Source organism: Salvelinus sp. IW2-2015, linkage group LG25 (assembly GCF_002910315.2).
Source record: "Salvelinus sp. IW2-2015 linkage group LG25, ASM291031v2, whole genome shotgun sequence".
NCBI classification, from domain to species: Eukaryota; Metazoa; Chordata; class Actinopteri; order Salmoniformes; family Salmonidae; genus Salvelinus; species Salvelinus sp. IW2-2015.
This window is the reverse complement of record NC_036865.1, coordinates 9,324,866-9,340,768: the sequence shown is the minus strand read 5'-3', so window position 1 is coordinate 9,340,768 and position 15,903 is coordinate 9,324,866. Positions and strand designations below refer to the sequence as shown.

The 15,903-nt window shown below is 43.2% G+C and overlaps 1 protein-coding gene across 1 annotated transcript; it reads right to left on the bottom strand.

Moving 5' to 3' along the window:
* Positions 1 to 643: 643 nt before the first annotated feature.
* lrrc73 (leucine rich repeat containing 73) lies at positions 644 to 9,886 on the bottom strand. The gene is made up of 6 exons (XM_023970471.2): positions 8,792 to 9,886; positions 8,252 to 8,412; positions 7,650 to 7,772; positions 4,850 to 4,950; positions 1,438 to 1,636; positions 644 to 1,067 (listed from the first exon to the last, which is right to left on the bottom strand). Exons 1-6 carry the CDS (start codon positions 9,061 to 9,063, stop codon positions 997 to 999), a joined length of 927 nt encoding a protein of 308 aa, XP_023826239.1. The 5' UTR covers positions 9,064 to 9,886; the 3' UTR covers positions 644 to 996.
* Between the last annotated feature and the right edge of the window lie 6,017 nt (positions 9,887 to 15,903).

Genomic DNA, 15,903 nt, shown 5'->3' with positions numbered 1-15,903 from the left:
TGCCTTTAACGTTGGCTTGTTGTACCCTCAATCCACAACATCACAAAGAAAGAGGCGTTAAGACAAGGTTAGAAAGAATGTCCTATAGAATGTCACAATATGGATAATGTTGGTTGGTACTCTGTCCATAACATCCCTAAGCACACTGGAGAGGCGTTAAAATGTATTGATGTGGAGGTTTGCAAAAAATTCTCAATAGAATGTCATAACATGGATGGATATAGCCCAGTTAGAAATTCATTTAGGCACAAAGGCRTRAAACAAGGGGATTTGATGGGGATAATGCCTTTCCTCCATAGTAATCAGCTTTGACTGGCGGTTGTGGGGGATGATGATGATGGTGGTGGGGGTAGGGCTCACTGTATACAGGGATGATGAAACACTGCTGCATTGTCATAGTGTGATACTGAATTACCACATGCTCGTTACAGATAATTTTGTATGTGACGTTTAAGTGCTGACCCCAGGATCATCCTGTTATTAGGGCTATTACTACAATTTCAAAATAAATGTTCATATGAAACATTAGTAAACCATTTAGTAGAGAGAAAAGTACATTAAGATCAAAGGAAACCCGTGTTCAGTGAGCTATTGTACACTATTAAGTAAGCTATTCCAATCAGGAAACACGAATCCAAACGTCTTTAAGAAGATGTAAACAAACAGATTTATTCTGACATCAGACCATCACAACAATCATATATAGTCGATATATCAGAGCATACGGACTTGTATTGGTTACATAACCTTCAAAATCGGAACTATAAATAGACTGTGCATGTTTAAAATAAATAATTCACTATTGCCTATAAGTCACTTGGTGTGGGTTTTAAGGATTTTGTGCCTGCTCCAAAATGTATTCTGTCATGTAAAAGTGCTACAGGTCATGCAAAAAGTGTAATTGGTTGCAGGCTACTAGGTGATCTTAAACGCAATGATGTGCAGACTAGCAAAAAGAAAAGAGGTAAAAACTAAAAAGGTAGGAAGGCTGTGGAATCACATCTCAGTCTCAGCTAGTAGGCTCTCGCCTAGACCTGACGTCAGCAGGACCCTCTGGGGGTGGGAGTCTGCAAGGGGCAGAGACAACGGAAACGGGTTTAGGACTTCTATAACACCACAGCTAGCCTGGTCGCCACATCTGTAGGGTGCTTTAGCCTTAGACGGAAAGACAATGAACAAGTTGGCCAAAGCACAAACAGATCTGACTACCAGTCTACTCTAAAGCACTCCGGAAACGGGAACAGGCCTCATTCTTCAGCAAAATGGTTAGTTAGTAGAGTTATTTTAGGTCATCACTTATACCGACGTTTCGGGTTTATAGCAGCTTATTATWGAAAATGATTTATTTTGAACAGAACACCCCAGTGGAACTGTCTAGACTATGACTAAGAAGGGACAGGGAAGGAGAGTGTTTTGGTTGGCCAGGTCAGCCCTTACTACTGTGGGGGACCCAGGTGGTTTTCTCCCTGGTGGGGATGCCAGCGCTGCATCGTGCCTCGCTCTCTTTGTCGTCGTCCTCCTCTCCCTCGGAGAGCAGGTCTGAGATCTTCTGCTGCAGCTCGGGGTTGATGGCGTTCTCAGCCAGGACCAGCACGCGCAGACAGGTGGGGTAGTTCTCCACCACGTCCAGGAATACCTGGGGGCACAGGGGAGGGAGGCTGTCATGGAGCACTGATAGGCTACAGTAGAGGTTGATAAGAGGACTTTGTAGGTAGAGTTCTGCATGCCAGTGGGGATTTTTATTCTAGGTTGCGAACGTACGTTTACACTGAACAAAAATATGAAAACGCAACATGTAAAGTGTTAGTCACAATTTCCGTTAGCTGAAATAAGACCCCAGAAATGTTCCGTGCGTACAAAAAGCTTATTTCTCTCAAATGTTGTAAACAAATTTGTGCACGTCACTGTTAGTGAGCGTTAATCCATCCACCTGACAGATGTGGCACATCAAGAAGCGGATTAAACAGCATGATCATTACGCAGGTGCACCTTGTGCTGGGGACAAAAGGCCACTAAAATGTGCAGTTGTCACAACACAATGCCAAAGAAGTTTAAAGTTGAGGGAGTGTGCAATTGGCATGCTGACTGCAAAAAATGTCCACCAGAGCTGTTGCCAAAGAACTGAAATGTTAATTTCTCTACCATAAGCCTCCAACGTCGTTTTAGAGAATATCGCAGTACGTCCAACCGGGCTCGCAACCTCAGACCACGTGTATAGCGTCGTGTGGGTGAGCGGTTTGCTGATGTCAACTGAGTGCCCAATGGTGGTATTGGCAGCCATAAGCTACAGACAACGAACACAATTGCATTTTATCGTTGGCAATTTCAATGCACAGAGATACCATGACGAGATCCTGAGGCCCATTGTCGTGCCATTCATCCGACATCACCATCTCATGTTTCAGCATGATAATGCACGGCTCCATGTCGAAAGGATCTGTACACAATTCCTGGAAGCTGAAAAGGTCCCAGTTCTTCCATGGCCTGCATACTCACCAGACATGTCACCCATTGAACATGTTTGGGATGCTCTGGATCGATGTGTACGACAGCGTGTTCCAGTTCCCGCGAATATCCAGCAACTTCACACAGCCATTGAAGAAGAGGAGTGGGACAACATTCCACAGCCTGATCAACTCTATGCGAAGGAGATGTGTTTCGCTGCATGAGGCAAATGGTGGTCATACCAGATACTGACTGGTTTTCTGATCCATGCCCTACTTTTTTTAAAGGTATCTGTGAGCAACAGATGAATATCTGCATTCCCATGTAAAATCCATAGATTAGGGCCAAATTAATTAATTTACATGTCCTTAAATGAACTCTAACTCAATAAAATCTTTGAAATTGTTGCGATTATTTTTGTTCAGTATGTGGTTTTGTTTTTTACTTCGGCACGTAACAAAAAATATTTCAGATTTATAGTATTTCGTCTCAAAAGCAGTGAAGTTTCTTCTTAGTGTGAAGTGCATGTCAAGGCTAGTCTCTATAAATCAGTTAGCTTTAGACAGGAGAGAGACATAGTAGCTAGAAAATGAATTGAAAGTCTGTTGAAATTGATAAATTGTCCAAAAGCCTTGAGCACTTTTCATTTGCACTTGCCAGGCCACAGCTGGCGAAGTCTTTTCTCACAACACACTGAGTGTGGTAAGCACATCTTCACAGCAAATTAGACTCAGGGTTATGGGTCAATACCAGAAGGAGCTGCCTGTCCAGATGAAGTTTACTTTGATCAAAGACTGAGGGAGGCCTCGCAGCCACCAGACGGTGACTTTGGTATGCTAGCCCAAGGCTCTGTTCAGCACTCCCACCCTTGTTGTTCCACACTCATATGCATGCACATGAAAGCCCCTTCGTCTCCTAAGAAAACAGACTGACTTTGAAATTAGACCATGAGAGGAACAGGGCTTTGGTATGATGACAGTTAAATTGGGAGATTTGATATACAGCAGCCCCACCTAGTGGATATAACCATAAAATCAATTTACAATCTACAGAATAGGTGGGATTGAAATAGAACAATGTTACATTCACATTAAAGGTCATTAAATATAATGGAACCATAAGGGATGTGAAAAGCTACCTCCATAACATTAAATGAAAATAAATGAGTTATTTTTCAATTGATGATTGGCATTAGTAATGCTGGAAATGGGCACCACATTTTGAGAAGAGGCATGGAAGTCAAATGGCCACACCAGTAGAAATCCTTTTTCGAGCTGAAAGACGATGGCCAGAGCTTACCCATGATGTTGCGCAACGATTTAGGTCAAGTCATCGTTTTAGTCAAAGTATGATATTTGGGCTTGAAGTGACATCCGAACTGCTCACTTGGTGCAAATCCATGTGAATCCGGTGTCTTTTCCAATGATATGAAATACACATTTTCACATGACAAGGCGACAGGTAGCCTAGCGGATAAGAGCGTTGGGCCAGTAACCGAAAGGTCCCTGGTTCAAATCCCCTATCCGACTAGCTGAAAAATCAGTCTGTGTCCTTGAGCATGCCACTGACCCCTAATTACTCCTGTAAGCCGCTCTGGATAAGAGTGTATGCTAAATGACCAAAATGTTTCATTTCAGGGGTGGAAGCTTTAAATCATAATGAAACTGCTGAACAAAAATAAACAATTTTACTGAGTTACAGTTCATATATGGAAATCAATTAATTGAAAAATCCATTAGGCCCTAATGATTTTACATGACTGGGCAGGGGTGCAGCCATGGGTGGGCCTGGGACGGCATAGGCCCAGCCAATCAGAATGAGATTTTCCAAACAAAAAGGCCTTTATTACAGACAGAAATACTACTCATCAGTTTCATAAACTGTCCGGGTGGCTGGTCTCTGACAATCCCGCAGGTGAAGAAGCCGGATGTGGAGGTCCTGGGCTGGCGTGGTTACACGTGGTCTTCGGTAGTGAGGCAGGTTGGACGTACTGCCAAATTCTCTAAATTATCTGGCAATAGCTCTGGTGGACATTCCTGCAGTCAGCATGCCAATTGCACGCTACCTCAACATCTGTAGCGTTGTGTGACAAAACTGCACATTTTAGAGTGGCCTTTTATTGTCCCCAGCACTGTGTAATGATCATGCTGTTTAATCAGCTTCTTGATATGGCACACCTGTCAGGTGGATGGATTATCTTGGCAAAGGAGAAACGCTCACCAACAGCGACGTAAACACATTTGTGCACAACATTTGAGGGAAATAAGCTTATACTTTACATGTTGCGTTTATATTTTTGTTCAGTATTCATCAGATTTCTTCTCACTTTCTTTGTAATGTTTTTCCACACACTCAGTGGTGCAGATGACTATGCTCTAGTGGTGATGTTGGTGACACTACAGACCTGTGCTGACTGGTTTGTGAGTCCTGTTCCCTCCAGATCTAACACCTCCAGAGTTCTGCTGGACGCCACAGCCACTGCTAGCATACCAGCAATCTGGTCCCCTGGAATCCCAACACAGCCAAAACGTGAGTGAATTCAGAAGGTGAGTTTGTCATTTGAGAATTACAGAAATCTGATTGGTGCCATTGACTCAGAACAACAGATTAGGACCACACACATTAGTATTTGCATAAATAGTTAATTTATTCCAACAGCATAAACTGATATACAGTTAATTAGGTACACCACGTTCATGAAAATGGTTCGCTCCTACAGAAAGTAGGTCATGTGGCCGTGGCTTGCTATATAAAGCAGCTAGACAGACATCGAGGCATTTGGTTACTGTTCGATTGAATGTTAGAATGGGCAAAACGAGTGACCTAAGCAACTTTTAGCGTGGTATGATCGTGGGTGCCAGACGCGCCGGTTCCAGTATCTCAGAAATAGCCTGCCTCCTGGACTTTTCACGCACGACCGTGTCTAGGGTTTATAGAGAATGGTGCGATAAACAAAAACCATCTAGTCAGAGCCAGTCCTGTGGGAGAAAACAGCTTGTTGATAAGAATGGTAAGAATCATGCAAGCTAACAGGCGGGCCACAAACAGGCAAATAACGGTGCAGTACAACAGTGATGTGCAGAACGGCATCTCAGGCCTCCCGAGTGGCGCAGAGGTCTAAGGCACTGCATTGCAGTGTTAGAGGCATCACTACAGACCCAGGGTTAACCCCAGGCTGTGTCGCAGCCGGGGGAGACCCAATTGGCTCAGCGTCGTTCAGGTTAGGGGAGGGTTTGGTCGGCCGGGATGTCCTTGCCCCATCGCTCTCTAGCGACTCCTTGTGGCGGGCCGGGCACACGCACGCTGACTTCAGTTGCCAGGTGTACGGTGTTTCCGACACATTGGTGCGGCTGGCATCCGGGTTWAGCGAGCAGTGTGTCAAGAAGCAGTGCTGCTTGGCAGGTTCGTGTTTTGGAGGAAGCATGGCTTTCGACCTTCGCCTCTCCCGATTACGTACGGGCGTTGCAGCGATTGGACAAGACTAACTTCCAATTGAATATCACGAAATTGAGGAGAAAAAGGGCAACAAAAAAAATTTGGACAGCATCTCAGAACGCACAACTCGTCGGCCCTTGTCACGGATGGGCTATTACAGCAGACGACCACACCAGGTTCCACTCCTATCCAGTGGGCACGCGATCACCAACACGGGACAATTGAGGAGTGGAAAAACATTGCCTGGGCCGACGAATCCTGGTTCCTGTTGCGTCATGCTGATGGCAGAGTCAGGATTTGGCTTAAGCTGCATGAGTCAATGGCCCCATCCTGCCTGGTGTCAACGGTACAGGCCAATGGTGTGGAGAATATTTTCCTGGCACACGTTAGGTCCCTTGATACCAACTGAGCAACATTTGAACGCCAAAGCGTATCTGAACATTGTTGCTGACCAGGTGCATCCCTTCATGGCTACAGGGGGGTCCGACCCAGTACTAGATGGGTGTACCTAATAAACTGACCACTGAGTGTACGGTTCGGCTTTCACCATCAGGCGTATGCACATCTTTTCAACAGTATAAGTATTGTGACCTTAACCCAACACCTAGCGACATCATAAAGGGGTTTAGATCTCTTGTCTTTATTTAACTAGGCAAGTCAGTTAAGGAAAAAAATCTTATTTTACAATGACAGACTACCCCGGCCAAACCCTCCCCTAACCAGGACGACACTGGGCCAAATGTGCGCCGCCCTATGGGACTCCCGATCACGGCCGGTTGTGATACAGCCCGTGACCAAACCAGGGTCTGTAGTGACGCCTCTAGCACTGAAATGCACTGAAATGCACTGCCTTATACTGCTGCGCCACTCGGGAGCCCAAACAAGTCCCAGTTGGGGCTACCCACGGTGTTCACTACATTGGTGTCAGAAGTGGGATAGCGCCCGTGAGGCGGGGGGAGGGGCAGTTCACACGAGGGACTTGCTATAGTGTAACCACCTTAACCCAACACCTCGTCAAGGGATTCAGATCTCTTGGCGTAACAGCTAAGGTGTTGGGCTGACAGTCACTGAACCTAGGTTTGAGTCCTGGTCTGGGCTACCCCTACAATTTGCTACAGCATTTCCTAGCCACCGTGCTTCTACACCTGCATTGCTTGCTGTTTGGGGTTTAAAGCTGGGTTTCTGTACAGCACTTTGTGACATCAGCTGATGTAAGAAGGGCTTTATAAATACATTTGATTGATTTTGATGTGCCAGTCATTAGGAGTGTCATTGATCTCCATAATTCAGATGGATGAAATGGAACCCAAATGTTATACCCTGTATAACCCAAAATGACCATAGCCCTATAATTGTGTATCAAGTAGGCCTATGCCCTCTAAAATGTAACCTTAAGTTAACTTGGGACATTATGTTCTTCAGATGACCTCCTTTCCTATTTCTCTTTCTCTCTAGTGCAAGCAGCCAGGTGGATGTCATGGAGATAACAAATATTATTGGGTAATGCAGGAGGCAACTGGCCCATAAAATGGACATCATCGGTAACTCAAGAGTGCTTCACCTCTGAAACAGGCCCATTACGCATGATGACACATTCATGTTGTTCCAACACTTGAAGTTCACAATAGTTAATATTGAAGTATTTTTATTGCAGCACTTTGGGTTGAGTGCAATATTCCTTTAAAATGTTAAGAACTTGATTCCATATAAAGAAATTCCCTGATATAAAGTACTGTAATTGGTTTTGTGTCCTCGTGATTGGTTCTTACCCAGGGGGTTGTAGTCCAGGTTGAGGACTCGGAGCTGGGAGCTGTGGGCCACAGCGATGGCCAAGCGGGCCCAGCCCTTTGTGGTGATGCTGGGGTTTGCACTCAGAGTCAGCTCCCTAAGACCTGTGGGACAGGCAGTCTATCACCATCAAATGACCAACTAGCTATAGCCAGAGCCGAATATAGCCATATAGTAAAGGCACTGACTAGCTAGTGTGTGTTTTCTCCATTATGTCAAATGAGTCTAATTGTAAACATAATGCCTTCATAAAGCCTATAAAGATGCTTCAGAAATCACTCATAAGCTAATGTCATGCTACATATAGGATGGAAAAAGATAATTGTGACAGAGCTATGTAGTGTTAATAACAACTTTATGAATGCTCTATAAAGCCTATAGAAGTGGCAATTTGTCTGGACTGTATTTTCTATACTAAAATATGTGTTTATCTCTCTGCGTCCATTTTCCCTACACACACACACTAACAAGAGAGGACCTCTACACTAGCCTACTGTTTCCAGGCCCCAGTCCCTCGGCCGGCCAAGCAGGTTCAGAGTCCGATACCTCCAGTAAAAGTGAGGGCAGTGTTGCGTGGCTCTACCTGATTTGGCCCCGTCCGGAGGCAGCATGCCACAGATTAGCCGCAGTGCCTCGTCCCCCAGCATACAGTCCCCCAGGTCCAGAGACACCAGTAAAGGGTGAGTGGAAAGAGCAGTGTTAAGTGTCACCAATCCTGCATCCAGGAGGGGACTTCCATGGAGACTGTGGCATATGAGAGATGGGAGGAGAGAAAGAGGAAAAAAATGCAGAATATCATTCCATATGAAAGTGCCAGTGAAGACCATCCAATTCATTCACTCATGTTTACACATATAGCCTAATGCAGAGCACCGCTTTCAAGCTACATAAAGCATCAACTTGACATAGACTTGAGTTCATGCTCATCCTCATGGTAATTAGGGTCCGGTCCCCCATGTGATGCCATGGTGAAAACATGCAACAGCGCTTACTGGATCCCAAATTGAGGGACCCATGCTGATTACAATGAGTGAATAGACAGTAGCCATATCATTATCAACCACTAAGACCAATCAATCATTCAATCAGACAGACAACTTATTAATTGTGATATACTACTTACAAAAGGGTCTGGATCGATCTGTTGGTCTTGAGTGCATCGGCGAGATGCTTGGTTCGYGTGATGGTGGAGACCACACCGAGGTTCAGGTTGAGTTGCGCCAGTGAGTGGGACTCCGTCACTCCGCGACACACCCGTCCGAAGTCTCGGTCTGAAAGCTGACATCCCCTGATAGACAAAAGCCTCACACTGTTCTCTTTCAGGCTTTCACAAATATCCTTGATCTCAGCTCCCGACAGTGCCTCTCCCGTTATTTGAATAGAACCTGGTAGCATTTTGGTAAATGTTTGTCTACTAGGCCTACATTACATTCAAGGTTTGTGCCCAGCAGAGATGGACATGCATTGTAGGCATACAATTATCCAACGTCGGTAGGCTGTTAAATTACATTTCAAATTCAATAGGCTATTTACGATATCCGATATTTGCGAGGCTGTCTGTATTGTAGCTGGTTTAATTGAGCATTTCTTATTAGGCTATGCATAGGAAAAGAGCACACGAGGTAAGGTGTTCTGAAGTTAAATCGTTCCTAAACCCCCTTGCGCCGTTTCAAGCGCTGACATAACCTCCTGCTACAACGTAGCTCGCTAAACCCTTAGCGATTCTTCTTACACAGGCCATGAATGGATACATTCGTCGATACATATTAGCCAGGCTCCAATACAATCGAATGTCGTGCAGTTTTCCAGGTCCTCATGCAGAACAAACGGGTTGCATTCCAGTCATGTTTTGAGCTTGGCACTGGAGCAAAGGCGATCGTTTGTTTGCCCCTTTTGCAGCAGGTATCGGTTACTATGGACACCCTCTTCTCAATGTCATCAGAAACATCTTTGCAATCAGTCGTTTTCTGACTGTCACATGTTGCCCTCTAATTAGTTTACTAATGCTCGTTTTCCTTAGTCGTCAAGGGCGCGTGCAGCCTCCTCGAAGAATATGTGTGGCTGCAGACGTCGGGAAATATTGCAGGTCTGAGCAACTGTTTCTTCAGGAGAAAAAAAATGCAAGTCGAGGGCGAATATATATATAGCTGTGGTCTCAGTACAGAGTAGGTTATTGCTATTGATCACGTGCAGTGCTGGCGTTGGTCTGACCGGGGCTGTGCTGGTCTAGCCCTGCCCAAATACATCACCTGACCTGTCTATACCACACCCATAGATAGATAGCACTTGGCCTTTACATTTTTCCCCCTCAAATTAATGTAAGTGCATAATCTAACATGATCACCAAATAGATAGACCTGTTATATAACTATTCCCTATAAAAACGTTTTGAAATAAAAAGCATCATAATCAATAGGCCTAGAATAAACTCTCATGAGAACCTTAACCTTCCCATTACACTGTTCTCTGGGTCAAACACACTATTATGGAAGCTCGTTCCCGCCAACTAAACAATAAAATCCGACTAAGAGTTATGAGATAGTAAGACATTATTATGAGATAGTAACTTGTTAATAATTAGATAGTAAGACATTGTTATGAGATATGTTTAGGCTATCTGTATCACATGAATCATGTATTTGTGTGCGTGCGAGGAGAGTTTGTGTTGATATTGTTCTATATTAATGGATTGGAGAGTTTTGTTGATGTGAATTGGTGCCTGTTTGATGGCATCTGGTTGGCATCAGATTGAATTAATTCTATTAAATCCATTAAAGGGACTTTTAATGTATTAATATATAGCCATTGATTCTTGAATAATGTAACTTTGTCACAACACAACTGATTGGCTCAAACGCATTAAGAAGGAAAGAAATTCCACAAATTAACTTTTTACAAGACATACCTGTTAATAGAAATACATTCCAGGTGACTACTTCATGAAGCTGGTTGAGAGAATGCCAAAAGTGTGCAAAGCTGTCATCAAGGCAAAGGGTAGCTACTTTGAAGAATCTCAAATATAAAATATATTTTGATTTGTTTAACACTTTTTTGGTTACTACATGATTCCATATGTGTTATTTCATAGTTTTGATGTCTTAACTATAATTCTACAATGTAGAAAATAGTAAAAATAAAGAAAAATCTTTGAGTTTGTGTGTGCAAACTTTTGACTGGTACTCTATATATATATATGATTACTGAATAACCATAGCCTCGAGCACATTGGTAGTCACCCAGGTTGAGGGTGTGACAGCTGAGTATCCTTCCACTGTGCCTATCTCATGTCTCGTTGCAGACTGCAGTCACATCCCATAGTTCCCCTAGTGAGCGGAGAGTGAAAGGAGAGGACTAGTGGAGGGCATAGCTATGCTGCGTTCAAGTCTCCATTGTTCAGTTCAATATGGGAAATGCTTCACATTTAGATCCACATTCTACAGTCAAACACCGAAATGTATTTCTCCACTGACAAAGTACGGTAAAACACCTGGACTGGGCAGTGTTTCTTTATAAAAAAAAGTCCTTTATTAAAAMTAGGCTACTGCTGTGAAGCAGCTCAGTATTCCCCACTTCTTTGATCTGGGCCCGGTTTCCCGATAGCGATAGGAGTGTTTTAACAATGCATATTTCCTACAATGACCGAAGATGTAACATGCGTTTCTCAAACACCACGCAGAGAGAACGGCCGTTAAGTGCGTTGGAGCATCGAAAGAAAGGGAGCTCTACTCTCAGATCAGCTGTCTCCATTGAAATCTTTTCTTAACATTTCACAATACTGACAACCATCTGCTCCTAGATAGATATTACCACCTACGGTTGCAAATATTGAGGCTGCTTATTTAAATGCTTACCCAATAAAAATACACTTAATCACTGATTCGGCACATCATTGTGCATATGTTAGGACACGCATCATCAAATATATTGAGACAAATTACAGATAGTAGCCTACAAGTAACAAAATACAACTCAATTGATTGAACATTAAATGTATTTTAATATGATTGAAATAGGTCTATAGCCTGCTGTTTAAATTGTAACGCAGTTATCTCGGTTTTCATTTGAAGCATATTTTCCGTCGCTTCCTACTGGGAACAAAGTGGTTGAATCAACGTCTTTTCAACCAAAATTTTCACCGTATTGTGACGTGAAATCTATGTGGAAAATACATTGGATTTGAAAAAAGTAATCAACATAAACTGTTGTTTTGAGGGTAAAATTTCAACCACAGGTTTTTGTCATCATGGTAGCCACATTTCAACATATACAAGGTTTGTCTAAAATATGTTGAATTTGTACCTTTAAAACAACATTAGATCCACTATCWGAATAAAATTCAATAGGCTGGGCAGCAAGGTTATAGCCAAGCCCAGCCCAGCTTAGCTATGATATTTATCACTGACTATTACCAATGTGCTATCGTGAGAATGATTGTTGAGCGATCTCCACTTAAAAGCTAAATAGATTTACTGTTGCTATCAAAGTCATTCCAAAGTGTAGGTTTAACAGAGCAAATGAAATCTGACCATACTTTATCATTCATATATCCTCAATTTAGCTATTTAGGACTACAGTATAAAGCATTTGCAAAGTCATCCATAGCTATTGTTTCAATTTAACAAAAAAGAGAGAACACATAGGCTTAGGGCGGCTATGCCCAAACTGGGTATACCCAGGGGTATGCCAAATAAATATATGATTCACATTTTCAAACAGTCCATTTAGATTTTCCAACGGGGCTATACATTTGGGTGATGTTTTTTTCTCGCCCGAGTAGCCACATTTCACTGCCAAAAATAAAATTAAAGCATCTAGTGTTCAGTGAAACAACAACACAAGGTCAAATACAGGTAGCCTAGTCAAATAATTAACGTCCAATCACATTAACCGTTACTCTCTCGGCGGATTTCCACTAATGATCCGTATGTAGACAAACGTAGCTGCTGCTCATTCCGTTTGCTTGAAAATTGATAAATGGTCCAAAAAAAGTGAGGCCCGCGTCCATAGAGACACATACCAMCTCTACTGGTTGCACTGCTACTACCAGCAGTACTACACCTGCACCTGTCGACGACACAAGTTGTTCTGCTTCCACAAGCACATCCAATGCTAGCATCATTTGTTGCTAGCCCAGCTATGCCCGTTACGTTTATGGAGGGTCAATTAAGGAAGACATCCTCTTCTGGAAACCAGGATAACAGAATAGGATATTTTTTAAAGTACTGGACAGCTTTGTGACATCAAATGGACTTTGGTGGTCAAGATGTGTTGGTATCTGTACTGATGGCCCGACGCCACTTGGGTACACTGCAGCATCCACCGAGAGGCTCTTGCTGCCAAGGGAATGCCTGCCAGCTTGAAAGACATTTTGGACACTACAGTGAATATGGTTAACTTAGTTAATGGTTAACTTATGGTTAACTTAGGCCCCTGAACTCTCGTGTATTTTCTGCATTATGCAATGATATGGGCAGTGACCATGTAACGCTTTTACAACATACAGAAGTGCGCTGGTTATCAAGGGGCAAAGTATTTTATGTTTTTATGAATTGAGAGACTGCCTCCAGTCCACTTACCAATATCTGAATAAGAGAGCCTCATTGAAACAAGCGGTTCTGTGAAAATGTAATTTAATCAGAAGCCACTGCCAGATTTCTGGATAGGGCTGCACTCAGAGTATCCTGCCTTGGCAAATCGTGCTGTTAACACACTGATGCCCTTTGCAACCACATACTTATGTGAGAGTGGATTTTCTGCTCTCACTAGCATGAAAACTAAATACAGGCACAGACTGTGTGGAAATGTATTTAAGACTGAGACTCTCTCCAATACAACCCAACATTGCGGAGTTATGTGCATCCTTTCAAGCACACCCTTCTCATTAACCTGTGGCGAGTTATTCACAATTTGATGAACAAATAAGGTTTTATATGTAAGATGGCTAAATAAAGAGCAAAATGATTGATTATTATTYTTTGTGCCCTGGTCCTATAAGAGCTCTTTGTCACTTCCCACGAGCCGGGTGGTGATGACAACTCAACCTCATTCTTGTTTAATAAATGTATCATATAGTGTACAGTGGGGCAAAAAAGTATTTAGTCAGCCACCAATTGTGCAAGTTCTCCCACTTAAAAAGATGAGAGAGGCCTGTAATTTTCATCAGTTAGTACACTTCAAGCTATTTGACAGACAAAATGAGAAAAAAAAATTCCAGAAAATCACTTATGTAGGATTTGTAATATTAATTTATTTGCAAATTATGGTGAAAATAGGTTTTTTGTCACCTACAAACAAGCAAGATTTCTGGCTCTCACAGACCTGGTAACTTCTTCTTTAAGAGCTCCTCTGTCCTCCACTCGTTACCTGTTATTAATGGCACCTGTTTTGAACTTGTTATCAGTATAAAAGACACCTGTACACAACCTCAAACAGTCAAACTCCAAACTCCACTATGACCAAGACCAAAGAGCTGGCAAAGGACACCAGAAACAAAATTGTAGACCATGCACCAGGCTGGGAAGACTGAATCTGCAATAGGTAAGCAGCTTGGTTGAAGAAATCAACTGTGGGAGCAATTATTAGGAAATGGAAGACATACAAGACCACTTGATAATCTCCCTCCATCTGGGCTCCACGCAAGATCTTCACCACCGTGGGGTCAAAATGATCACAAGAACGGTGAGCAAAAATCCCAGAACCACACGGGGGGACCTAGTGAATGACCTGCAGAAGAGCTGGGACAAATAGTAACAAAGCCTACCATCAGTAACACACTATGCCTGCCAGGGGACTTCAAATCCTGCCAGTGCCAGACGTGTCCCCCTGGCTTAAAGCCAGTACATGTCCAGGCCCGCTCTGAAGTTTGCTAGAGAGCATTTGGATATCCAGAAGAAGATTGGTGAGAAGGTCATATGGTCAGGATGAACCAAAATATAACATTTTTGAGTAAAAACTCCAACTCGTCGTGTTTGGAGGACAAAGAATGCTGAGTTGCATCCAAAGAACACCAACCTACTGTGAAGCATGGGGGTGGAAACATCATGCTTTGGGCTGGTTTTTCTGCAAAGGGACCAGGACGACTGATCCGTGTAAACGAAAGAATGAATGGGGCCATGTATCGTGAGATTTTTGAGGGTGAACAACCTCCTTCCATGCAGCAAGGGGCATTGAAGATGAAACGTGGATGGGTCTTTTCAGCATGACATATGGATCCCAAACACACCGCCCGGGCAACGAAGCGAGTGGCTTCGTAAGAAGCATTGTCAAGGTCTGGAGTGGCCTAGCCAGTCTCCAGATCTCAACCCCATAGAAAATCTTTGGAGGGAGTTGAAAGTCCGTTGTTGCCCAGCAACAGCCCCAAAACATCACTGCTCTAGAGGAGATCTGCATGGAGAATGGGCCAAAAATACCAGCAACAGGTGTGAAAAAACCTTGTGAAGACTTACAGAAAACGTTTGACCTCTGTCATTGCCAACAAAGGGTAATAAACAAAGTATTGAGAAACTTTTGTTGTATGACCAAATACTTATTTCCACCAAGATTTGCAAATAAATTCATAAAAAATCCTACAATGTGATTTTCTGGATTTTTTTTCTTCTCATTTGTCTGTCATAGTTGAAGTGTACCTATGATGAAAATTACAGGCCTCTCTCATCTTTTTAAGTGGGAGAACTTGCACAATTGGTGGCTGACTAAATACTTTTTTGCCCCACTGTACTACTGCACTGTTAGAGCTAGGAACACAAGAATTTAGCTATACCCGCAATAACATCTGCTAAATTAGTGTATGTGACCAATACATTTGATTTGATTTGCTGGGGACAATAAAAGGCGACTCTAAAATATGSAGTTTTGTCACACAACACAATGTCATCGATGTCTCAAGTTTTGAGGGAGAGTGCAATTGAGATGCTGACTGCGGGTATGTCCACCAGTGCTGTTGCCAGATATTAATGTTCAGATCTCTACCATAAGCCACCTCCAACGTCGTTTTAGAGAATTTTGCAGTATGTCCAACTGACCTCACAACCACAGACCAGGTGTAACCACGCCAGCCCAGGACCTCCAAAACCGGCTTCTTCACCTGCGGGATCGTCTGAGACCAGCCACCTGGACAGCTGATGAAACTGTGGGTTTGCACAAACAAAGATTTTCTGCACAAACTTGTCAGAAACCGTATCAGGGAAGSTCATCTTGTTGTCCTCACCAGGGTCTTGACCTGARGGCAGTTTGGCG